Here is a 24145-nt window from a genome sequence, read left to right as displayed (position 1 = left end):
TTTTGTTCATTTATTATTCCACCTTCTTCAAAGGATTTTATGACATTTCTAAGCAGTTTAGTGTCAAAATTAAAGTGAAGATTAAAAAGACTAGTCTTATGTAATTATCTAAAGAGCATTAACATTTTTCATTTTTTTGCCAACCTCAATGACTTGTGTCAAATTTTAATTTATAATTTTAATAAAATATCTCATCTTGAATGATTGTTTTGTCCTAATTTTTATAATTATTTTCATTATCACTTAATGAGAGAGATGAAATAAGTAAATAAAAATTTAGTATGGATATAAGTGATAAATATGATATCTATAAAAAAAAATCAAACAGGCATTCTCCCAAAAATAAATATAAGATCTTGAAGCTGCAGCTAAACACTTAATGAAGTAGTGATTACAAATTGAATAGCGTGTGTGAACAAACGAAAATAAGCCACACAAACAGATATTTTAGATTCCATATTCTTCAAATGTTAGAATTTCTGGTTGATCCTGTTGGGTAACTAACATGCCCCACTGATGACTCTGTAATCACCACCTAGAACAAATTTGTGATCCACATTGATCTCAATTAGATCTTAATGAATTAAAGAATATATTATTATATAATTCTTGTGCATGCATATATCATATATTTATATCTTTAGTTTCCTTAGCCGGCCGCTGGCCACCCATATGCTGCTAGGTGTTGAAAATTCTTGTACAAAAATAACAAAAAACTAAAATAGAAAGTGCTAAAAAAAATATTATTCTGCTAGGGATTTAATTTAGAAATTACTGTTGGAAAGTCAATCTCATTCACTTCAAAAAGTTATCCTTAGACAAAGAACTTTTTCGCTTTTGCTTTTTTCTGCTTATATATATATGTCACCATTCTCTCTAGTTTCTTCTATAACAAAGCCATAACCTACCATTCTAATCAAATTCTTTCAGTCTCTTTCTCTCAAAACTACAAATAGACAACACATTAGTACAAAAATAAAAGAATGGGCAATTGTGCAGCTCCTCAATACAAAAACAATGGTGCCAATTATCTAAATTGGCCAGCCACAGCAAAAATTATTCACTTAGATGGAAGGATGCAAGAATTCAAGCAACCCACCAAAGCCAAAAGAATTCTTTTTGAGAATCCAAATTGCTTTATTTGTAGCTCAGAATCAATGTTCATCGGCTCCCAAGTGCCCCCTTTGCCGGAAGATGAAGAACTTCAAGTGGGTCAAATTTACTTTCTCATGCCGCTATCAAAGTTGCAAGCAACATTAACGCTTCAGGAGTTATGTTCACTAGCTATAAAGGCAAGTTCAGCAATTTCTCATGCGACCGGCAAGAATGGTTTAAAGTATCCGGCGGCCACAAGTAACGGCTTCTGTGAAGTTCCGATAGAATTTCAGGCTCCGGCGAGGCAGAAGTGAATTGAGTATTGACTTTTAGGTTTGGCAAAACGGTTGAAATGGACCACAGAGAAACGTGTGCTGTCCATATATGTTGTTATTAATTATACTTTATAAAGTATCTTTTGAAATTGTAGGTAAGAAAATAGCGAAAAAGGCCGACTTAAGCTTAATTAAATTCTAAGAGTTAGCTAGCCTTGTGTTCGCACTATGTATACACAACAGGGTTGTCAAAGCTTTTGGAAATAAGGATGATAATAGATAGTGAGGCTTTTCTTTTTTTTTTTTGTTCTTCATTTTTTTTTTATATTTGCGCTTCATGATCACATATAACTATTCAAAATGGGCAATATTCTTATTCTATGTATATTTATTAAATTTCAAAATCCAAATGATATGCATCTTTAGCATAATCCAAACTCCAGTGATTAATTATATAATTCACTCAATATGTAGCCTTATTATTACAGTATTATTAAATATTAACACAAACAATTATTTTTATTCTATGATGTTAAGGATTCAATTACATTAAATAACAGGATAAAATATGCATATAAAAGAACTAAGAAATTTCCTCCGTTAGAGCTTCTCGTGCTGATAGCAAGCTGTGAATCAGGATGAATAATTCATAAAGAAACTAAAACAACTATAGATATTGCATACACACCAATCATATTTTGCCACCTGTAGCAATAATTAATCACTCGCAGGTATGACCGTCTGCTCATCTCAAAAAAGGAAAATGAAATGAGAAACGTCGCGTCAAATTAGTCTATGTAAATAGATTTTCCCCTCCCAAAAAAAAGTATGCGAATAGTTTGTTATCATTATTATTCCTCTTTTTTTCTTTTTGACCTGGTTGCTTCCCAGAAACAAAACATTAATTAAAAAAAAAAAACTTATTTGCGACGGACAAACGATATTATCTAATTTACTGTGTGTCCATTAATAATATTTGGACATGTATGCTTTTTTTTTTCTCTTATAAACCACTCATAAATTATTAGACAATGGACAGTTCGTTAGAAATATATTATGTAAGTTGTTGGAATTTTATTGATATTTTAAAATATTAATTTTCCACATTTGAGAAAAGTGAGAGTAATTATTTTTATGTTATTTTAATTTTTTAATGTTTATTTATTTTCTTTCAAAAATGTGAAAGATGTCAGATAAATTTGAATAAATAGTGTACTAGAGTTACATCTTACATGCTGCATTACTCATAAATTAATTCTCGATTTGCTTCAAATGAGGCATGCAGCTGGCAGTTAATTAAAAAAAATGGCAACTCTAATGTCTTACAACTGGATCCACATGTGACATTTGTGAAGTATTAGATTCAAAATGAGCAACGTCGCAAGTAGTAATGGCAATTGTGGGACGGGATTGAAATATATTTTTATCTCATAAAAAAATTTAAAGATAGAAATGTGATATTTTTTATTCCAATTACATATGCGGGACAGGAGTGAGATTGACAAATTTTATCTCATCCCATCTCATTATCGATTAAGAATGAAAATTTTTTCAATTAAGATAGAATCACACAGGATTCCATATCTTTTGGGACGAGATTGAAACATATTTTTATCTCAAAAAAAATATAAAGACAAAATTGAGACATTTTTTCATCGCATTTATATATATGGGATGAGACTGAAATTGATAAATCACATCCCATCCCATTCCATTACCAACCCTAATCGCAAGTGAACAAACAGGAGCAGTCATGCATACAACAGAAATTATTAGGTTTCAATATCTTTCAAATGTCTGTCAATCTGGTTGATCCTGTTAACATTAATGACTCTCTGTCTCGGATGACCTCAATTAGCTACCCAGATGGAACAAATTTTTGATCCACTTGATGGGCAAGATATTTGTTATGATTATGACCATTATTGATCAATAAATTAATCAAATTGTCATAATTTATATTAAACGGTATGTAGGGGAATATAATCAAGGAAGTTAAAAAATTTGCATTCGTGATACTTTTATACGAAATCTTTTGCATATCTTTAATTAGTTTGCTTAGCCGCCGCATTATTGTTGCATATGTACGTTGAAAATCTTGTTTACACACGTAAATTTATGATCTACAGAGTGCTTTAAAAAAAAAAAAAAAATCTATACTACATGAGCTTACATTGGAAACCACTGTTGGGAAGTCAATCTTTCCATCTTCTAATAAAATAATCCGTTGATTGCTTTTTTTCTCCTTTTATATATCACAATCCTCTTCAACATACACACAATTCATCATTCTGATCAAGTTCTCTCAATATCTCAAAATTACAAATACAAAAACACATTGATGCACAAAAATGGGCAATTGTACAGCTCCACAGTACAAAAACAATGGTGCCGATATTGATTATCTAAATTATTGGCCAGCCACAGCAAATATAATTCACTTAGATGGAAGGCTACAAGAATTCAAGCAACCGATCAAAGCCATAGACATTCTTTCTCAGAATCCGAATTGCTTCCTTTGTAGCTCAGAATCAATGTTCATCGGCTCTCAAGTGCCACGGCTGCCAGAAGATGAAGAACTTCAAGTGGGTCAAATTTACTTTCTCATGCCACTATCAAAATCTCAAGCAACACTAACTCTTCAGGAATTATGTTCACTAGCTATAAAGGCAAGTTCAGCAATTTCTCATGTGAACAATATAAATTGGTGTTGAGTATCCGGTGGCCAAATGTCACCGCTATGAAGTTCCGATGGGATTTCAAGCTCCGATGAGGCAGAGTGATCGGAGAAGTAAATATTTTTAACTTTTGCACAAGGGAAAAAAAATAAAGAACTGGACACAAGAAAAATATGTGTGGTGACCATAGCTGGAAGCTTTTGGATTATTATTTTTTAAATTATGTTTGATTTTCGTGTGTAACGCGTATTGTTTTAATTAGTATATACTACTATATATACTTATATATGGTATCTTTTTGAAAATATTGTGGCTCTTGATATATAAAAAGAGGCCAGGCTTAGCTAGCTCGATGTAAACACAAAAGAGTAGTCAAATTAAGCTTTGGAATTAGCTAGAGACAAAATTAAGAAATCATAATTAACCGAGTGGATATTATTATTTTTAGTTCTTGCACTTCCTGTATTTTATTATATATAAAGATTCCGCATAATACTGGCAATATTCTAATAATATTTATCTATTAAATTAATTCCACGCTCCAAATGATATATTACATATGTACCTTTATATTAAATTAGTATAAGAACATTATGTGATTCATCGATCATGTATGAGATTTTTCATCATGAAGATGTTAAATCTGTGACCTGATCAAAAATCTAATTTATTGAGTTTGAATATATATTTTGACACGAACTAAAATCTCTTATCGGTTGTGGGAACTTGGAATAAAATCTTTGCATTAATGGTCTCGTTATTGTAATGAATTTAATTACTTAAGAACAGAGGAATCTATGGTTGTCAATTCAATTTTCTTAACAGCCAGGTAAAATCTTAGAGTAATGATATAACTATAAATTTTTATATAAATTTATTTTGTACAAACTGATGTGGGTAATTAGACATAGATAATTTTGAAGAAATTTTATTTAATTAATCATTTGAATTTGAATTTGAATTCTACAAAGATCGAAATTAAAAAAAATTAATATAGACTATTTTAGTGTCTCTATTTTTTTATAAAGAATAATAAAATAATTAATAATAGTTCCATTAGGGCATCGGCCTTGGATTCTTCTTCTCCAGAGTTGGAAGCTACAAGAATTCAAGCTGCCAATCAAAGCTGGCCACGCCCTCGCCTGGAATTAATCACTGGAATCACAAAGCTTCTTAGCTCATAATCCATGCGTAATATTGTATATAAAACTCTCACTTGCCCTCCTTCATAGATAATTGTTAGAATACTAGTTTGGCCATACTAGATGGCATGAAATAAAAGTTGTTGACATACTTAACTTGGTCATACTAGATATTACGAATTCATGAAAGTTTACAAGTACAAAAAAGTTTATATAAGTTTCTTTTTCCTTTAGTTTTGTCTCGTTCGACCTACTCGTTAGGTAGCAGTTGATCTTCTTACAGAGTTTGGTCTGCCTCATTCTCTCTATCTCTTGTTCCAATTCTTTTTTATCTGCACCTCTACTTTGGACACCTCGATGTCCACTTTGGTACTCTCTAAATCAAGGTATTTTCCCAACAACAAATCGAGTTCAAACTCTAGCCCAGGTAAAATATTTTCATCATTCTTAACTTGGCTTTCCTTCTTCAAATAATCAACCATCTTTCCCTTATCTGCAATCATTTTGTCTTTTTCCTCGATCACTACATATCACGACGAGCAACCTCCTCATCCAACTCTTTTGCCTTCTGTTTCGAGCTCTCCTTCTCAGCCTCATCAGTTTTAGCCCTCTCTTTATATATATATAGCAAGTGACTTTGCTCCTTGTTTAATTACCTGGTCATTGTGTTTCTTGAACCGACACCTTAGGTAATTGGCCTAACAACATCTATGGATTTCACCTTTTCTTTTCTTGGTATTTTAAATAAAATGAAAAGACATTAGAACATTATAGGTCTATTAGCGAAATATTAATTTTTCGTTAAGTTGCATATATTTAAATTATATTTTCATTTCTTAGATAAATTAAAATAAGTAAATTAAAATTTTCCTCTATGGATCAACCTCGAACTCACTGAGATATATTATAACTAAATAATCTTTTATTTGGGAGAAAATTAAACACTTTTGAATCGTGTCAAGTTTTTTATTTACAAAAAGTAAAAGGAACGAAAAGTAAAAAAAATGCAAAATAAAAATAAAAAGTAAAAAAAAAATTTCTCCAGTAACGGTGCCAAAAACTTGACACAACTCAAAAGTATTTAATTTACTCTCAAGTATAAGAGTGCCTTGTTATAATATAGATCGGTGAGTCTGAAATCAATCTACAAAAAAAAAAAATTAATTTGTTTATTTTAATTTATCTAAGAAATGAAAATAGAATTTAAATATATGCAAGTTAATTTAAGTGAAACTATGAAATTAAATTAGTTAAGGTTATGGATCCACTTTTAGTAGTAAATACAATTTAATAAATTCTTTGTATTTTTATTTTATGCCCAAAAGATTAATTGTATAAATTACAATTCTTTTTCCATTAATTTTATCATGGATTAAGTACTTAGTGTGCTAAAATTTAACTTGTCTACAATAAGTCAAAATACCATTTTACCAAACTTTATTCTAAGATGTTAAGAATTTATTGTACCAAAATCCTATGTTTGCCTACAATAGATCAAAATTTTAAAATATAAAATATAGATAAAATTGGATAGAAATAATTTAATTTATATAATTAAAAATAGAATTTGATTAAATAATTTTTTTTTACTAAGAGTTTCACTTTACCCTAACAATTAGTATTTACCTAAACATAATTGAAATAAGGTAATTATTAAAATTAAATTATAGATAATTAAAAAAATGGTACTTGAAAGTTGAAAATAAAACTAATTTTATTTATTGAACATATATTACAAAATATTAAAACATAATTAAGATAGAGAGAAGAGAAGAATTTGGGAAAAAAGAAGTGAAGATAGGTGTAGAGAGGTATGTTCTCACCCTCTCTATTTATACTAATTCATAATCAATCCACACCACACAGATAAATAAAGTCAATTATATTATGACCATACATTTGTCCTACTAACAAAATATAAACCTAACTTAATGTCGGTTTTTTAGTGTATTACCATTAGGTGTCTACTAGCTGCGAACCTCATCGTGTCAAATTTCCTTTTTATTCTCGTTAATTTGTGAATGCTCGCTCTTAAATCTTAATTCAGTGTTTATGAATGTTTGTGAATGTTTTGCACCTTAATTTGTGTATATTATCGCAATAAACAAGCACATGCTATATGTGGCAGTTAAATTGCCTTCGAATAGTATTCTATGCCTAAAATGTGTTGATGAGATTTGATCAAACCAAATGGTACAGTATTGATTTCTCATATTACATGTATATCGATTAATAATGACTGACTTATGATTTTTCTCCATTAATTTTAAGATTCAACTCGCATTTAGTCCGGATCGTTAATAAGTTCTGGTTTTAATATCAAAGTATGAGGGTACTTGCATAACCAATTGACATCACGATGGCCTTGTTTCATTCATGAGAACCATATGCTTCAATCTTAGACTCTTGAATCTTGTAGTGTCTGGGATTTTCTTTCAACCAAGGAATCCAAATTAAGTACATAAACTACTGGGGGTTTACAAATTTATATATCGATCCATATACAGTAGTAACAGTTACGAGAAATTGGAAACTGATTTTAGATATGGTAAGAGTTTTCTTTGATCCTAACACAAGTTGGCTGACATAACCAAGCATCGATACAAGTGAGTCGATACTTGGGCAATCATGGTGATTCCGTCAACATGAAGTCAGCATCGTGATCCTTCCACAGTAAATTTGGTGATTTTAAAGATCTGCATGGTGGTGGGGAGTCGAGATCACTGAACCGATCATATTTCCAAGGAGATGGATCTTCAAGCTGCTCCTCTGGCAGCTCTTGCAATTCCAAGTATCTTGGAGGACTCACAGGCTGAAACAGAAGGAAACAAGCATTTATTTGAACAATCCCAAAGCTACGGAAATTTACCATAACAAAGAAGCAGCGAAAATGAAATGAAGACTTGTGAAGAGGGAACAAGATTCAAACTGACCATCAGTTCACTCAACTGCAGAGGCTCTGCCTGCTTCAGAAAACCTAGAATAAAAGAACAAACGAAGAAAAACTCAGTGGCAAGGCCACACATATGGCACCACAAAAGGCTTTGAAATACTAATCAAACTTGTTTATACCATTATCTAGTCCCACTGTCCTCAAAATTTCATCAATGTCCACAGCTTTAGTCTGGGCTTTGATGCATTCTTGATGATTGTGTAGAAACCCTTCCCCTGCAATATCACTGACATCTTCCTCAGTCGCAATATTAGTTTTGCATTTAGATTCTTCTTTGGTGCCTCATGCAGATGTGGCTTCTCCCAATTCGAAATATCAGAAAGTGCTTTTCTGCCACTGGTCTGCAGCTTCTCAAGTGCTTTGGAGAAACTTTTCTTTTCACTTCCATCAATTCTGATTTTAGATTTAGAAGCACCAATCAGTCTGTCAGCAAAATTGTTGGAGTTCTGCTTTTTCAGTGACTGATTCAGAGTAAGATTCACAGAATTTGATAAATCGGCGAGAGGCTTCCTTCCACCAAGCCCTCCTTTCTTAGAAGCTTTAGAGACAGTGCTCTTGCCCCCAGCAGCCGCTCCCATAGTGATTATCAAAGTAAGACCACAAAAACCTTGAAAATCAAAGAAAAATCAATCAAACACTAAACAGCAAGCATCAGTGGAGTACCATTGGAGCGAATATTCAAATTCTGATCATGGATGATCGGACCACCATGTTGTGAAGCCATCGACTATGTGTCTTCGGAAACTCAGATTAATACTCAGCAAGGATAGAAACTATTACCCAGTATAATAGCAGAATTTAAGAACTAATATAGCTCATTCAAATTCTTCACACAAAAGGAAATTGCACCCAGCAAAGCAAATCAGACAGGGTGACTTCACAAAATGCTAAGTAGTCAGGGAACTCACTGCAATCTTAACCACCCATGCAATCAATTCTCAGTTTTTCACTCTATTTGAGAAAGTAACAAAGGCAACCATATACAAAATCCAAGATGGAAAGACAATGTATTATGTACTTCATATATTATACACCTGAAGTATGAGATATATCTTACCATTTTAGCATAAGGCTTTTATACCCTAAACTATGAATGAATGACTTAATAAGGGTACTCTATCAATGCAAATTGTTTCTCCAATCTTCCAAATACAAGAACACAATTTCTTATTTTACAGAATTTCATTTCAAACAACATTACATGGCTGCATCATCAAGACACTAAAAAGAAATATAGATATATATTTTTTCCAATCAGCAGTATCTGGAATGAAAATTTCAAAACGACCGACAAATTTCTTTAGTTATTTGCAAAACCTAGTTGATTTTCTGAGAAAACCCAGAAAGAAAAAACGAAAGGGGACTCGAAATAAGAGGAAACTGTTAATATAAAAGGACTTTCTTGAACCCTAGATCAAAAAAATCTCCGAAATTTACAGTTAATTTCTAAATTATCCCAAATTTTCCTCAGAAATTGAAAGCAAAAATATCTGAAAAGAAATTTTTAAAAAGTAAGGTTGAAGAGGAAAAACACTCACATGAAAGAAGGATATTGATAGAAAGATCTTGATTTTAAGATTCTTGATTTTCTCGGTGTTTCCAGTAAATTTTTCTTGCGTTTTTGATATGCAAAATCACTCTATTCAGTTTTAACAACAGCGTTCGCAGTTCTGTTCAGTGTTCACCATAAAGCAAATGGGGTTTCCAACTTCCAACGGTAACTCACTCTTTCTTTTACATTACTACCCACTGTTTCGCACAAATTCGCTATAACGCCATTTTCAAATTCAGCCGTCTGATCCCTTCCAATTTTCATCCTTATTAGTCTATGAGTGCTGCTCTTTACCCCGAATTTACTCCCCGAATCTGCACTCCGAAAAACAAAACGCACCGTTTGGTTTCCCTCTGCTCTTTACCCCGAATTTACTCCCCGAATCTGCACTCCGAAAAACAAAACGCACCGTTTAGTTTCCCTCTCCATACGTGTTGCTTCATTTGCTTTCCACTTAGCTTTCACTTTTTCTTTCACTTTTGCTTTCACTTTCCACTTCCTTCGTTTGCTTTCACTTTCACTTTTCCAGTTAGCCCCGAAAAGCAAGGTAAACACGAACAGCAAAACACAAACAGCACCACGGACAGCACAACGGCTCCGATTTTCTTCAGACCTTCCCTTTTCCACTTAGCCCCGAAAAGCTAAACACGAACGGGACCACGGCTCCGATTTTCTTCAGACCACGGCTTCAATTTTCTTTAGGCAAATTCTTTCCTTGGTTCTTAACACCGTTGGTAATGTGTTGCGTGTGCTTCTGTTTTCTGTGATTACTTACTTACCCCTAATTCATTAAGTTTACAAACAAATAAAAATATAAATAGATATTATTAATTAATGATTCAACAAATTAATTATTATTAATTAGTTATCCCTAATTTATTAAGTTTACAAACAAATAAAAATATAAATAGATATTATTAATTAACGATTCAACAAATTAATTATACAAATGCTCACGGTTAAGTAAATTTAAATACAAATACTCATGGTTGAACTCACAAATTAAAATAAAACATCTCAAGATTCATAAATTAAAATGAAATAACTCAACATTCATAAATTAAAATGAAACAACTCAATAAATTAATGTAGGAACAATAAATGCATACGAGTTTTGTAATGTAGAGATTCAACACTTTCACAAATCAGTTATGATTTTTCAGTTTCCAAATCAAATCCTAAACTTAGGGTTTTTCACTTTGTAAAGCAATGAACTCCTCTTTCTCTTTCAGACCTTCCCGAAATCAAAGGAAATAACAAAGAAGGAAATAGCAAAGGAAAAAGCAAAGCAAAGCAAATAAGTGGACCACAGCTTAAACACAACAAATGAAATGAAATAAGTGGACCACGGCACGTTGACTATCCTTCCCCAGGTTTTTCCTTTACATAAAGCAACTGAAAACACGTGATTCAAAAGCAAAGCAATACCAAACGGTGCGTTTCATTTTTCGGGGCGCAGATTGGGGGAGCAAATTTGGGGTAAATAGCTTTTTCCTTATACTATTAACCGTTCGATGAATTCATACATCAATGCAAACATTAGGAACAAACTTTTGTTATTAAGATTCAAGAGTTGAACACAAGTGATTATACAAAAAGGCACAAGAAACACACGTGGGTACCAATGTAAAGACTAACAAATAAACAATGCTCTTTTTGAAATTCTTTAATATTACAGGGGAAGAGAAATTTGTTCAGGAAACTCTAAGAGGAGGGCTTCATCTCCGACTTAATGGCTGCAACCAATTGATCGTAAGCTTCTGACCAGGCACTCTTCATTTCTGGCGACCACATCTCTGGTACTGCCTCTTTTATGGTTTCCAGTAGTGAAAATTTTGTGACCTCAAAATGCTCATTAACAACACCATATTTGAAGTGGACAGCTCCTAATTTTTTTAGAGTTGATTCTCTTACTGTCACTTTGCCTGCTTTCCTCAGTTGCACTGCTGATTCACACGTCTGTAACACAACCAACACAACAAAAAAAGAAGAAAAAATTGAGGCAAAGCATTGAAAAAGGTAAGTGTTGAATGTTGATGAGCTTATAGCTAGATTATGTTATCAAGAGCGGAATTATGTTAGGGTCTATGTAACAGTAGTCCCCATGTTAAGAAAAAGAAGAGATAATATAAGAGTCCTAATTGAAATTTAGCTCAATTATTTAGATAAGGCTCTTAATTATAATTTCCCCGTAATGATCCTCTTCAGATAGAAATCCTGGCTTCGCCATTGGATTGGATGTTATGAAAACAACAATATTAGCATTAAATGCTACAAAATTAATTTGGATTAGGTGATGGTAAACGGGCAGTAAGGATTAGTAGCATATAGGCTTAATTCATTACCATAACAAAAACAGACATGGCGTGGGGCTTGAGCTTCTGGTTCTGCTCTAGAGGCACATTTGAGTCTCTCAAGAATGAGAACAGCTTTTGGGCTGATGGTGCAATCTCAAAGATCCTACATATATACAAGAAAAACCCAGAAACTTTCAGTTGTTAGTACAATGATTATAACAAGAAAGATTTTGGATAAAAAAAAGAAAAAGATTAGCTTACCTCAAGAAGAATTTAAGACCCAATTCTCCAGCATTCTTCTTCATTACATTCCATGACTTGACAACTAAAGCTTCTTGCTCTTCAGTAAAGGCTCTACCTTCGTTAATGTTGGCCATTGATTTCTTTTGGACACCTGAGGATTGAATGTGATACACAAAATGTTGTTGAATGTTGATCTGTGGCGATACTGCATACAATTTATACATTAAAAATGAACTCTTCATGGCATTGAACAGCCATTTTTGATGGAATAATATTCAAAAACAGGGGGCTATAAGATCTATTCTTTGACAAAGCGCACATGGTTTTGGCAACTTGAGGTTGGCATGATGTATGCATTGATAAGCATGATTGCTTGACCATTATTGCATCAGATTTTCATTGCACGTAACTTGACCTTTGACCAACAACATAATTTGACCTCTGACCATTATTTTATGTTTCATTCATCTAGAACTTTCTATCAATATAATTGTGCCACCATTAGTCATCGTTGCCGATGTTGATTTTATAAGAAATAAGAAGTGATTACTTCTGATTGGAAATTTCTATCCAAGTTTCAAAGTTCTATAAAATTTGGGTAATTTTTTATTTGTACATTATCTGTTGGACGTTGGCCTGCAGAACTGTTTGCTTGCGCGTTCAAAGTGGATCTTTGCAAGAAATTTTCAATCAGCAAATTATGAAGGAGGCTTCATTTCAGTTTTGATGGCGGCAGCCAGTTGATCATAAGCCTCCGCCCAAGCATTCTTCAACTCTGGTGACCACATTTCAGGTACTGCTTCCTTTATGGTCTCCAACAATGCATACTTTGTCACCTATTAACGCATACAAAATATGTCACGCACTCTTAAATCGGCATACATACTCTCTTCTAAAATCACAGCCTATCAAGTAATGAAGTAAACATGCGAAAGAAGAACCATACGAGGCTTAATGATCGAATTACCTCAAAATGTTCATCAGCAACTCCGTATTTGAAATGGGTAGCTCCCAAGTCTTTTAGATTGGACTCTCTCACTGTAACTTTGCCAGCCTTTCTAAGTTGCACTGCCGATTCACACGTCTGCAAATTATAAAAGAATCTATCAATATTCAGTAATCTTTTCTACAGAGAGACCCCATCACGTTTTGTTTTAGCATTCAATTTTCTAACTATTTGAGGAGGACAATCAAGAAAAGATCAAAACTGACCATAACAAAGACAGTCGTGGCATGGGGCTTTAGTTTCGGATTCTGCTCCACAGGAATATCTGAATCTTTGAGAAAAGTGAACAGCTTCTTTGCTGATGGTGCAATCTCAAAGATCCTGAAAAATGTTTTTAGTCCCCTATTAGAAGGTTGATCCATTTCTTAAGAACATCACTTATGATTACTAAAATATAGTAGGAAGGAAGGTGTTGTGATGACCTCAAGAAGAACTTAAGAGCAAGTTCCCCAGAATTTTTTTTCATGGCATTCCAAGATTTGACCACTAGAGCCTCTTGCTCTTCTGTAAAAGCAGTCACGTTGAAGCTTCCGCTGTTCCTCCTCACACCTTTGTGAATTCATAATGATAATTAAGGGGAAAATAATGGCTGAAAAAAGATCAAAAGAATAAACACAGAAGAAAGAAAAACATACTTCTGATTGATTTTGGAGCTGTGCAAAAAAGACCCTTCAATGATCCATCCCTCATCTTCCATGAGAGATTCACGTATTGTTGATGCCTAACTCTTGACGTTGAGGTTGCAAAAATCTTACTCAAATCCCTTGTATCACACTTGTAGATGACAGAATCTGAAGTAAGAAAGTTCGTAATTAGCAAAAGATCAAACATAATTTAGAAGAAATAGAAACAATGAAACTTGCCATTTGAGAGTAGCATGGTTGTAGCTTTTGAAGCAACACTATGAATGGCCACAAGATGCAGAGCAGAAAATTGAGGGAGACTATATAATAATGATCACAGGGTTCTTTTATATTGGAATAGTTTTAAAGCACTACGAGATGTCGCTTCACCAGTCGACTTCACTTGGTGAAGCAACTTTAGCCACATGGCTACATATGAAAACGAAGGGACATTAAATTAATTAACCTTTCAAGCTTTGACAGAGCCAACCATTGCTTATATTATAAATGAGTGTGTTTAACTGTGCATGCATATATATATTATTTATTATCTGAAAATTGAAAACAATGGGCTTGCGGGCAGAAAACAAAGACTGCCGTATTGGCCAAGTCCATTGCACCGACGATCATCCAAAACTATGATGAGCAAATCCCTATGTTACATTCAATGTACCATACATAATTTACAAAACCCACACAAATTATGGGACCCATATAATTATGTGATTTTTATTGGTTATGTATGATACATTCAATGTAACATAGCAATCCATGTATTAATGTACTTCAACTGAATTTTTGATTACTCTAATTTGTGAATTAAAAATCTTTAAATTATCCTCTTTATTTTTACAAAATTCTCGAATTATTCTCATATTTGATCAAAAGCTAAAGAAAAATAAGGGTAAGTTAATAAATTTTTTTTTCTTAACAAAAATAAAGGATAAATTTAGATTTTTTTAAAAATAAAGATGATTTGAAGATAATCAGGAGAGGAGAGATAATCCAAAATTAACCCTCGGTAACACCAAGAATGAACACCAACAGACACTGATTAACATCATTTTCTTGTGCAAACTATTGACATGTAGCTTCGGACTCAACAATTCATTGATCCTTAAGATGTCAAGTCTTATCCAAATCAGTGAGGCTCTAACGAGTATTAAGGAATCAACATGACAGATATTTCTCATAAAGCTCAAGAAAATCATAGGCCGTTGGAGAGAGAAAAACTACACTAGACAATGTCAGAAAGAAATGAGATATACACATTTGGAGGATGGAATTACAAATTAACCACTCCCATAATTGATATCCGGCTTCACGGCAACTGAGTCAAATGGGATTTCAACCCTCTCCTTCACAATGCATCGTGCTTCGCCACCCTCAACAACCAGAACTTTCCCAGGTGGACATTGAACATTAAAAACTGATCTCTTCTCATCAATAACTGGTTGCCTAAAAATGCCCAAGAACTTCAATGGGGCACTTTTCTTCCCAAGATTTTGTGCAACTCCTGACATGTTTAATACGTAAACCACACCAACAAGTGGAAGCAACGTCTTGGCCAATGAACTAATAAAGTGTCCAAACCCTTTCCTTGATGTCATTGATCTAGTTTGCACTTGGTTTCTCTCAGATTCATATATATTCTTATTCCCTTCTTTCGTTAGTTCACCAGTGATCACACCATTTTGTACTGACTTGCGTGGGTAACGAAATTGCGAAAGATAGCCATTTTCTAAGGTCAGAGACTGAGGGAGGCGATTAGGATATGGAGGAAGGAGGAGATCATTGTCATGCTGAACTGTTTCCCCAGCGAAAGCAGATGCTTCATGTATGACCTCCAAGTCCTCCCCTCCGTACTCCTTGAGCTTCTCAAGTAACATCTTGCGGCTGAACTCAATCTCAGCAAGTGCAACTTCCCTGTCATAACGTTGCTGCAGCTGTAGATTCTGAGCAACAAAATGGAAACAAGATTTTCAAACCACTCTATTATCAACACAATGTGACCCAAATTATATCATCTATTAACAATCATTATGTTGAATATGCACTCTCTTCAACACTTGATAGCACCTTCTAAAACTACAGAGAGAAGTGAATGTTAATGAAAATCTTGCACAAGTAGACCTAGCATTTGAAAGCCCACCAATTAAGTGGAATAGGAATCAGCAGGGAAATGCTAGTCAAACTATTCAAAATCTTTCACAAACGGGCTGGGCAACAGAAACTACGAAAACAAGCTCATAACAAGTAATATGATGGATAATATTGGCTGTAGAAGCTCACTGACTGAGCAAGTGGAAATCTAAAAACCTAGCTTCTTAAAAGATCTGCTGAAATCATACATCATCACAAGAACTCTTTCCGATGAATATTCACACATTTTTCTTAGGTCAGCGGCTGACAGCAGATACAAACAATAGGGCCACAAGTCAGTTTGTCCCGAGGTCAGTCTTGGATAGTTGTCCTCCTTTCAGGTGTGTAGTACTAGTTTTCCCAAAGCATTATGTAGTTCAACAAACATCAACTATGGGGAGGACAACATAAAATTCCAACTTAGTATGATGTAAAAAATTTTCACCATGATCAATTAAAGTTGCTATGACTGTCTAAGTAAAAAAGAAAAGAAATTTTACATTGATGCATAACAAATATAGAAAACCAAAGGTTATCCAGTTATCCACCACGTAAGAAGCAACAATTACAAGTAATTTTGTTTGCCAAGTACAAAGTTGATACTTTTTGCAAAATATGTACAGTGCACAGCCACAGCACAGGGATGTTAAAATCGACAAATTTAGCATTTATACCACATTGAAGGCCAACAACACAAGGATATCAAGCATGGTCAAGCATCTCAAAAAAATACTCTATTGGAAGATAGAAATTAGAGTCAGAAAGTTGTATATAAGATGTTAAATTCTGAATCTAGGTTAGTCATATGTTGCACAATTCAAAATACAAGATTTTAGAAGTCATATCTAGAAAACCTAAAAAAAGTAAAAAGTAAAAGACCTTATTGTACAAATTAAAATATATTAAATGAAAGATCATTACATTTTCAGGGCAAAGAAATACGAATGATACTGCATGCAACAAAAAAACCAGTGAGAATGTCTCAAGGAAGCCAACAGAAGCAAAGGACACATTTTGCAACAACCCAATTACAGTTAATTGCAAAATTCTAAATATCTCAATATTATTTACAAGATTTACGTAGGCATAAGCAAGAGACATCATGCACCTAACAAATCACAAAGATTCACATCCCAAATTTTCAGCAATAACATCAAATACCAAAATACGAAAACACATAGTCACAAATTTCTTTATCTATTGACATAAAACACTAACTTAAAAACCAATTCTTGACACAAACAAATCAAGAAAATTGATTTACAATACTGTTGACATAAAACACTAATTTAAAGACATGGGTGTTTTTCATTTTTCACAAACCTGCAAGTTACTAAGCTGTGCCTCCAGCGATTCAAGAGCCTGATGAATACTCAAAAGCCTCTCTGATTCTTCACAATAATCCTCTTCCTCTTCTTCTCCATTAGCGACAACACCCTCTTCTTTTTCTTGCTTATCAGGAGATAAACTTGCTTTGTGGATACATTTATTGATCTTTAATCTCAGCTCTGCGGCTCTTGCCAAAACCAAGCCTATACCGTCTTCATCCATTTTCTTTTTGTGGGTTTTCGGTTAATTTGAGGCTTCAAAATCTAAAATTGTGTCGAGTTATTCTGGTTGGCGAGGGTTTTGTAAACAGAAGAGCCAAAAAACAGGTGGGGTTTTGGTTGGCCAGCGTTTTAAGTGATTGTGGTGCTTCCTCAGCAGATATTTTTGGACTTTGCCATTTGTATTTTTTTTGGCAATAATGTCAAAATGTTCAACCAAAATAGATAATGGCCAACAGCGTTTATGGAAAAAAAGAAGAAGAAGAAAGTTTAGTAAGATCATATCGGGGACAATTTTATCATATTTATGTGAGTTGTTTGACACTTTGACCCAACTCTCAAAGGATTTTTTACTGTGTAAACAAGGTAAATTGATGTGGGTTGCAAGTTAAATCAGTTGGTTTTTACCTTACCTTATTTCTGTTGATGTTTTGGTATTTTTTTTTTTTTGGGTTTAAATATCATTGCGCTTTTAGCAATATGCATTATGATTTTTAAGAGTGTTCAATAGGAAAAAAATCTAAAGCAAAAAATAATTTTGCACTTGACATTGGCTATTTCAGCCTTTAGGTGAGAATTTTTAATAGGTGTAGAATGTTGACTTCTAAAACTATACGAATATTTTATTAAATAGGACAGAATATATATTCCAATTGAAATAAATGAGGCTTCTCAACTCAAGGGTTGGCCCTTAGCCAATTGCCTAACTTACCTAGCGGTTGAGCTAAATCGAAGGACTATTAGCCCATTTAAAATGGAATCAGATTGCAAAATCTAGTGGCATAAACATAATCTTGATTCTTGAATAAAGTTGAAAGCTCTTGAGGCCGTTCAATTGACCAACTCTTCTTTATCTCATGCATTTGTACACAAATAACCGATAGACAACTAAGAAATGCCAGCTGAATCACAGCCATGCCTTTGTGAAGAGACTGTTGATCAAACAAGCTCAAGCCTGTCAAATCTCAGTAGTAAGTTTAGTTATGATTCATCCGTCATTCTAAGCTTTCATATACTTGCACTGCATGGCAATTGAACTACATCGATGAACACTGAAATGGTTAAAAAAAAAATCAAAATTTCACACAAATTTAATCCTCAACCCCTAGATGAGGATCATGGGGGAGTGGTTATGCTAGTTCTTTTGAAAGCAGAAATCGGAACGCAAAGTTATGGGGGATCCATTCAATGCTTTTCCCGGATCTTTTGTTCTGACATTGCTGAATGTTCTTCTTTAGAGAATCAGGCAAAATATGCTCAATCATCTCCAACAAACCAGCTTGACACATATCTGAATCTTTTGCAAAAGAGTCCACTATCTTTGGTATCATAATTTTCTGTTCCTTGTTTATGCTGAAGTTTGACTGAATGTACTCTTCTTTTGCAGTTTCCAGGTCCTGGAACACTCTTTTGGGTGTGTATATACGGACCTAAAGAGAGAGTAAACGAAATGACTCATGATAAATATTCAATTTTATGCATAAGAAAATGGTAACATGATGCATCTTTCTTGCATTATGATCATACTAATGAATTACATTCATACATGCATGACAATAAGATGTTTGGATCTAAAAAGAGTGGCATACCACAGCATCAGAGTAACATCCTGAGCACAATGCAAAGTGTAAACGAGGTTCCGGGTGCTCAATTGTGTATGCTTTTCTTGCATCTCCAACCTTAAACTTTGCCTTTGAAGAAAATAGAAAACGCAGCCACTACAAAAAGAACTAAGCTCTGTCAGAAGCATGTAAACAAGAATAACTATCTTCTCATAATCATAAAGATTTGAAGATGTCTAATTTACCTGTCCTGGACGAGGCATTCGGCATCCTAGAATATAACTTTGGATCATGTCAATGTTTATTGTTTGGCCCCCGATACTATATGCAGCCTAAATAAACCACAAATTTATTCATAAATATCAAAAGAAATTTTACTTGCTGAAGTTAATTAACCAGAGACACTGACCTTGAGTAACAATGATTGTCTTTTTAGATTATTTTTTGGAATTCCATAAACCAAGTATGCCTGTACGACAAAAACCAATGAATGAGTTGCATTTGCTCATTTTATTGCAGAAGATATATAATGATAAACTCTATTCTTAGGTTTGGAAACACACATGCATCACTAGAGCATTGTGCACATTGATCCAGAAAGCTAGCTTCTGTTCATGCTTCATTCTTCTAGGATCAACTTCTTCCAATCGATTAATAAGAGACCTGCAATGGAGTAGTTTTTATATGTTTGTTATCTTTGTTGGCCAACAAACATAATAGGCTTAATGATTTGGTTATGTGAGAAGGCTCACCTATAATATTGTAGCTTTGGTTCAATATCCTTCAACTTCTTATCATCTCTGCAAATCTTTTCCACCTTTGCCAATGTGCAGTATGGTCCACTGAATTCCTTAGACACCCCAATGCTGAAAGGGTTGTCGAAGTGTGAATTGAAGGATGAAAAATTCCCACATTGTGGACTCCAAATATCTGCTTGAACTCGTGAAGATACTATATCTAACGATGATGAGTATGAAATTGGAGAGAATGGACAATCATGAAGCATCAAAGGCGGGTCTGCAAGTTCACAATATATTTCTGAAATAAACTTGATAATTTCCTCTGAAAGCCAGTTTGGTGTCTCCGGAACATGATCAGAAACCGATGTCCCTAGATGCTCTGCCAAGCTTACTCCGCCAGAAGTATCAGCCGGAGCTTGCTGAAGAGAAAACATCGGAACCCACATATTAGAGAAGCTGTTTAGTGCTATCTAAAGACAGAAACAGCTACAAAGGAACATTAATTACCCTTTGGGTAATTTAGTTCATATTAAGGATCAGAGTACCTCTAACATTGATAAAGGCAGGGAATGGTATGAATCTACAGCTTTGTCCAATGATTTTAATGGAGATGATGCTCTAATCGAACATGCAGAATGGTGAGACAATGAAGAGTGGCTCCGACGAATGCCAGCATCTAAAAGTTCTTGTGGTTGCCAATTGTCATTGCATTTCTTTGGAGGATCATTAGATGAATATCTACAAGAGGCTGAATTACTTATTTGAATGCCAGAATTCACTTTCTCTGAAGTAATATCATATTGAGAAGCTTCTGAAAACTTCCCTTCCTGTGCTTCTGAAGCTGAATTCATTCTTTCATCAAAAGTTTTTCGATATAAAGAAAGAATATATTGTTCCAAATACTTAACTTCCAGTTCTAACACTGCTATTTCCTTGATCAGTTCCTTGGCATCCTGAAAACAAGAAAAGGGAAAATAAAATAATTTGTAGAAGTAAATGAATGGCAAAAAAGATGTGCCATAGAAAAGTAATTGGCTAAAATGAAAGCCAAACGAGGAGCTGATTCTCAAGCTCAGTTGGTATTCTGCTATGATTTTCATTGAGGATCAATTAGACCAGGAATCAGTTTTCCAATATGAAATGCTTTAGTTTACATTTTTAGTGATTTAAACACAATATCAAATGCAGTTAGATTATCCAGCAAATTGATTTTTCACATAAGTGTAACAGTAAAATTTAAATTCTTTCTTCAGAAAATATCTAATTAATAAGGAAATACAAGCAGGAATGCTTCTTTTAGATACATACACAGGATTTACCTTCGGGATTGACTTATCTGTCATTGTGTCAAGGGAAAAGGGCCTATAACTTAAGGCAGTCTCAAATGCACGGCGTACCACAAATTGGTCCTCTAAGCTGTCTTGAAGCTGTAGAATCTGCAAAAGAGAGAAGAAAAATGATGAAGTAACTAATAAACTATGTAGGTATAGACTAACATCTCATTTTAAACCGATTGAATTTTGGAGTATTTGTTATTTGTAGTAAAGTGGATATCAAATAACCAGGACTTCTGGAAACTCCCAGTTTAACAGAGACTCAAAGCACTACTCAAAGAACCAGAAAATAAAAGTTCTGTTCCAGCCCATTTTTAAAAAACTTCATGAGATTCAGACTTCATTAAATACCTCTTGCACTAATGAATTTTGAACCTCGGCATTAGAGGTTTTCTTCTTTTTCACTTCATCAGAGTTCTTAAGCTCTCCCAAATCCTTCTGTGAACAAAAGTTGACAATTAGTAAGAACTTTCTGGACCAAATAAGCGTGGAAATTATTCAGATCTGATTGGAAGAGCTTACCTTCCTCTTAAAATTTTCATGGAAAAGAAAAAAAAAAGTTGATAACGGAAACAAAAGAAAACAAGTAAATATCCAAGGCCAGTATGAAAGAAGTAGCCAATTTCGGTGTGGTACTGGGGAACACAATCTACAAAAGAATTAACAGTTCACATTTATCTTGAAGAGGATTTTTCAGTCATAGAAAATGCCTGGTGCTACATTCAAGAATTCGGCAGTAAGAAAACATTAGAAGCACGAAACTTTTACCGGCTTAAAGCCATGAGATGCTTCTTGGATGTTGTCCATTTTGTCTTCCCCTGCTTTTCTTTCAACTGGATCACTGTCAATAGAAGAGAACAAATATGATATAAATGAAACACAACAAACTTCATTATAGAAAGTTAACTTCATTATACGTTAATCTTTTGAGTTCATTTACTGCTGTTATACATACTGCAAACACATTCCAGAAGAATCTGTTAGCCCTTGTCACTGATTCATTAATAACACAATAGAAGAGAACATAGTAACAACTAAAAAAGAAGAGGTTATTTTGAAGCTTTTCCTTGTTAAGAGCATTGAAACCAGTTTAGGACTAATCAGTATAGTTGGATAGATGCATGGGAATGAAGCAACAGAATCAAAGAGGCAAATCATCTAACACTTAATAGAACTACCTTCTACAAAAGCATTAAAGAAAATATATTTGCAATGCAGTACTCATACACCCCAGAAGCATAATTTCTTTAAAGTTTATGATAATGACAAATCACAACATTGCTATAGCATTTGTGAATTATTATTCTTCAAGTATTAATATGATTATCAAAGTGTTTTTTTAATGAAAAGAAATGATAATAAAGAACAAAATGCTACCTATTAGAACGCTTGTGTCTTGAAGCTCTTGCTACCTTGAGCACGAGTGGCTTAAAAATAGAGCCACCCCGCCAATATTTTTCACTCATAATAGCCAAGTACCAAACTTAGGCTTAGTCCCCACAGAGTTGAAAATTTTACACTGAAACAAGCATTAAATGCAATATCAGATATTGACAACTTCTTAAACAAAAGAAAAAACACAACATAAAAGAAACATCCAAAGTTCATTAATTGCTAGAGAATAATCTCTGCTCATAATGTGCATAAAAACACACTGATAGAGTGAAACTACTCACAAATATTGGTTTTGGTTTTTGAAAAGCTGAACCAATTCTGCTGGCTCATAAACCAAATGGGTTCTTAGCAAAATCTAATATACATTCAAAAAACTTATAAGTTTTGTTTTTCAATATGGCAGCATATATGTGTATGTGCACGTAACAACATATATATACATACATAGGTATAGTGGTTAAAAGGGTGTCAATTTTGTTGACCAGTCACTTGTCCAAGAAAGCAATGTCACCTTTGAAGCTTTTGCAATGGTGGGCTTTTAGCATTTGCATTAAAAGAAGTAAACCTCAGTTGGTGGCTTTTGATAGAAGATCGATGCTTAAAAGTGAAAAAATCAGGAATTAATTTTAAAAGAAAGAAAAGTGACAAGAGACAGAGAGGTGACTATGGTTTATATATAGCCTAGTTCATGGGATAATTTGCATGTACACACATAATTCAATCTGTTCATTTCATTTGGTTCTTATGTTTTGTTACTATCAATGAATAAATATAACAAATAAAATAACAACTGCAATTGGGTCCCATCTGGGTTTTATATTGTAAATTTTTTATTATCAATTTTTTTAAGGGTTACCACCTACCAAGACTCATTTTAAAGATGCTTCAGTTCCATGTAAAATTGCAAACTGTCAATCATATACCATTTTGTAAGATAATCATTTTTTTTTTAATTTCATGGGCTTAGTAGTGATTATTTAGGATGTGAGATTTATGTGAACCAGCTCTTCATCATAAAGACATAAAAAGATAATGAGATGAAGAGGGAAAACCAACAAATAATTACATTGTAATCCGCAAAATCCATACCGGCATCAATTGCCACATCTAAACCAAAGTGTAATGCGCTAGTTACCTCTATTTACTTAAGCTTCATCAATCATCAAATTTCATCCTAGCTATATATACCTTTGTCTCCTTCATTATGAAATTATAAAACAACATCTTTTACAATTATTTCAAAAGGATCTGTGGAATTTGGATTTGTTCGTTTGTTTGCATAGATTCCAAATTAATTGGACCGTTAATTTGTATTTGATATTCAAATATATGCACTCTCCACAATGAACCTTGCAAGAAAGTAAATTCTTGGGTTTAGTATAGCCTTAAATATATTCTTCTTTGTAATTTGTGTTCTACTTTTAGCTAGCTTTATGCATGCTTTCACCTTAACGTCCAAAAAATGAAATTGAGTTTCTTCAACAATAATGCAACTTCAAATGATTACATGTTTAGTTTATTTGAGCCTTTATATGTTTTTTTCTCCCCCTTGTAAAGACCT

At 33.5% G+C, this 24145-nt stretch overlaps 5 protein-coding genes across 5 annotated transcripts in view; 1 reads left to right on the top strand and 4 right to left on the bottom strand.

The window, feature by feature from the left end:
* Positions 1–14225, bottom strand: part of LOC127898670 (non-symbiotic hemoglobin 1-like) — a 55050-nt gene extending 40825 nt beyond the window's left edge. The window contains exon 1 of the mRNA XM_052432025.1: positions 14142–14225. The gene's annotated coding sequence lies outside the window, so the exon portion shown is untranslated. The remainder of the gene's footprint in view (positions 1–14141) is intronic.
* On the top strand, positions 984–1409 carry LOC127899124 (uncharacterized). The gene has a single exon (XM_052432096.1). It carries the CDS (start codon positions 984–986, stop codon positions 1407–1409), a length of 426 nt encoding a protein of 141 aa, XP_052288056.1.
* Positions 11235–12478, bottom strand: LOC102616792 (hemoglobin-2). The gene is made up of 3 exons (XM_025099422.2): positions 12254–12478; positions 12041–12155; positions 11235–11654 (listed from the first exon to the last, which is right to left on the bottom strand). The coding sequence occupies exons 1-3, from the start codon at positions 12475–12477 to the stop codon at positions 11400–11402; spliced, it is 594 nt and encodes a 197-aa protein (XP_024955190.2). The 5' UTR covers position 12478; the 3' UTR covers positions 11235–11399.
* Positions 12723–17765, bottom strand: LOC102630766 (plastid division protein PDV2-like). The gene is made up of 8 exons (XM_052432095.1): positions 17330–17765; positions 15160–15819; positions 14105–14189; positions 13877–14032; positions 13664–13790; positions 13448–13562; positions 13203–13319; positions 12723–13071 (listed from the first exon to the last, which is right to left on the bottom strand). The coding sequence occupies exons 1-8, from the start codon at positions 17555–17557 to the stop codon at positions 12934–12936; spliced, it is 1626 nt and encodes a 541-aa protein (XP_052288055.1). The 5' UTR covers positions 17558–17765; the 3' UTR covers positions 12723–12933.
* Positions 17766–18359: 594 nt separating this feature from the next.
* On the bottom strand, positions 18360–22979 carry LOC102631063 (uncharacterized). The gene is made up of 12 exons (XM_052432024.1): positions 22866–22979; positions 22567–22708; positions 21958–22030; positions 21541–21627; positions 21175–21291; positions 20401–20808; positions 19868–20274; positions 19679–19778; positions 19525–19584; positions 19361–19447; positions 19143–19271; positions 18360–18983 (listed from the first exon to the last, which is right to left on the bottom strand). Exons 2-12 carry the CDS (start codon positions 22653–22655, stop codon positions 18684–18686), a joined length of 1857 nt encoding a protein of 618 aa, XP_052287984.1. The 5' UTR covers positions 22656–22708; positions 22866–22979; the 3' UTR covers positions 18360–18683.
* Positions 22980–24145: the final 1166 nt, after the last annotated feature.

The sequence above is a fragment of the Citrus sinensis genome, chromosome 8 (genome assembly GCF_022201045.2).
Source record: "Citrus sinensis cultivar Valencia sweet orange chromosome 8, DVS_A1.0, whole genome shotgun sequence".
In the NCBI taxonomy this organism is placed as follows: Eukaryota; Viridiplantae; Streptophyta; class Magnoliopsida; order Sapindales; family Rutaceae; genus Citrus; species Citrus sinensis.
The sequence above is the reverse complement of the archived record's forward strand: the minus strand, read 5'-3'. Positions and strand labels throughout refer to the sequence as shown.

Excerpts from the sequence above, each read along its gene's own strand:
- LOC127899124 (XM_052432096.1), top strand. The coding sequence starts at position 984 with ATGGGCAATTGTGCAGCTCCTCAATACAAAAACAATGGTGCCAATTAT.
- LOC102616792 (XM_025099422.2), bottom strand. The coding sequence starts at position 12,477 with ATGAAGAGTTCATTTTTAATGTATAAATTGTATGCAGTATCGCCACAG. Across the intron at positions 12,156-12,253 it reads GGTCTTAAATTCTTCTTGAG|GATCTTTGAGATTGCACCAT; the intron begins GTAAGCTAATCT and ends GTATATATGTAG. Across the intron at positions 11,655-12,040 it reads CCATGTCTGTTTTTGTTATG|ACGTGTGAATCAGCAGTGCA; the intron begins GTAATGAATTAA and ends GTTGTGTTACAG.
- LOC102630766 (XM_052432095.1), bottom strand. The coding sequence starts at position 17,557 with ATGGATGAAGACGGTATAGGCTTGGTTTTGGCAAGAGCCGCAGAGCTG. Across the intron at positions 14,033-14,104 it reads AACCATGCTACTCTCAAATG|ATTCTGTCATCTACAAGTGT; the intron begins GCAAGTTTCATT and ends TTCTTACTTCAG. Across the intron at positions 13,320-13,447 it reads CCACGACTGTCTTTGTTATG|ACGTGTGAATCGGCAGTGCA; the intron begins GTCAGTTTTGAT and ends TATAATTTGCAG.
- LOC102631063 (XM_052432024.1), bottom strand. The coding sequence starts at position 22,655 with ATGAGTGAAAAATATTGGCGGGGTGGCTCTATTTTTAAGCCACTCGTG. Across the intron at positions 22,031-22,566 it reads AGACACAAGCGTTCTAATAG|TGATCCAGTTGAAAGAAAAG; the intron begins GTAGCATTTTGT and ends TTCTATTGACAG. Across the intron at positions 19,779-19,867 it reads CCAAAGCTACAATATTATAG|GTCTCTTATTAATCGATTGG; the intron begins GTGAGCCTTCTC and ends ACTCCATTGCAG.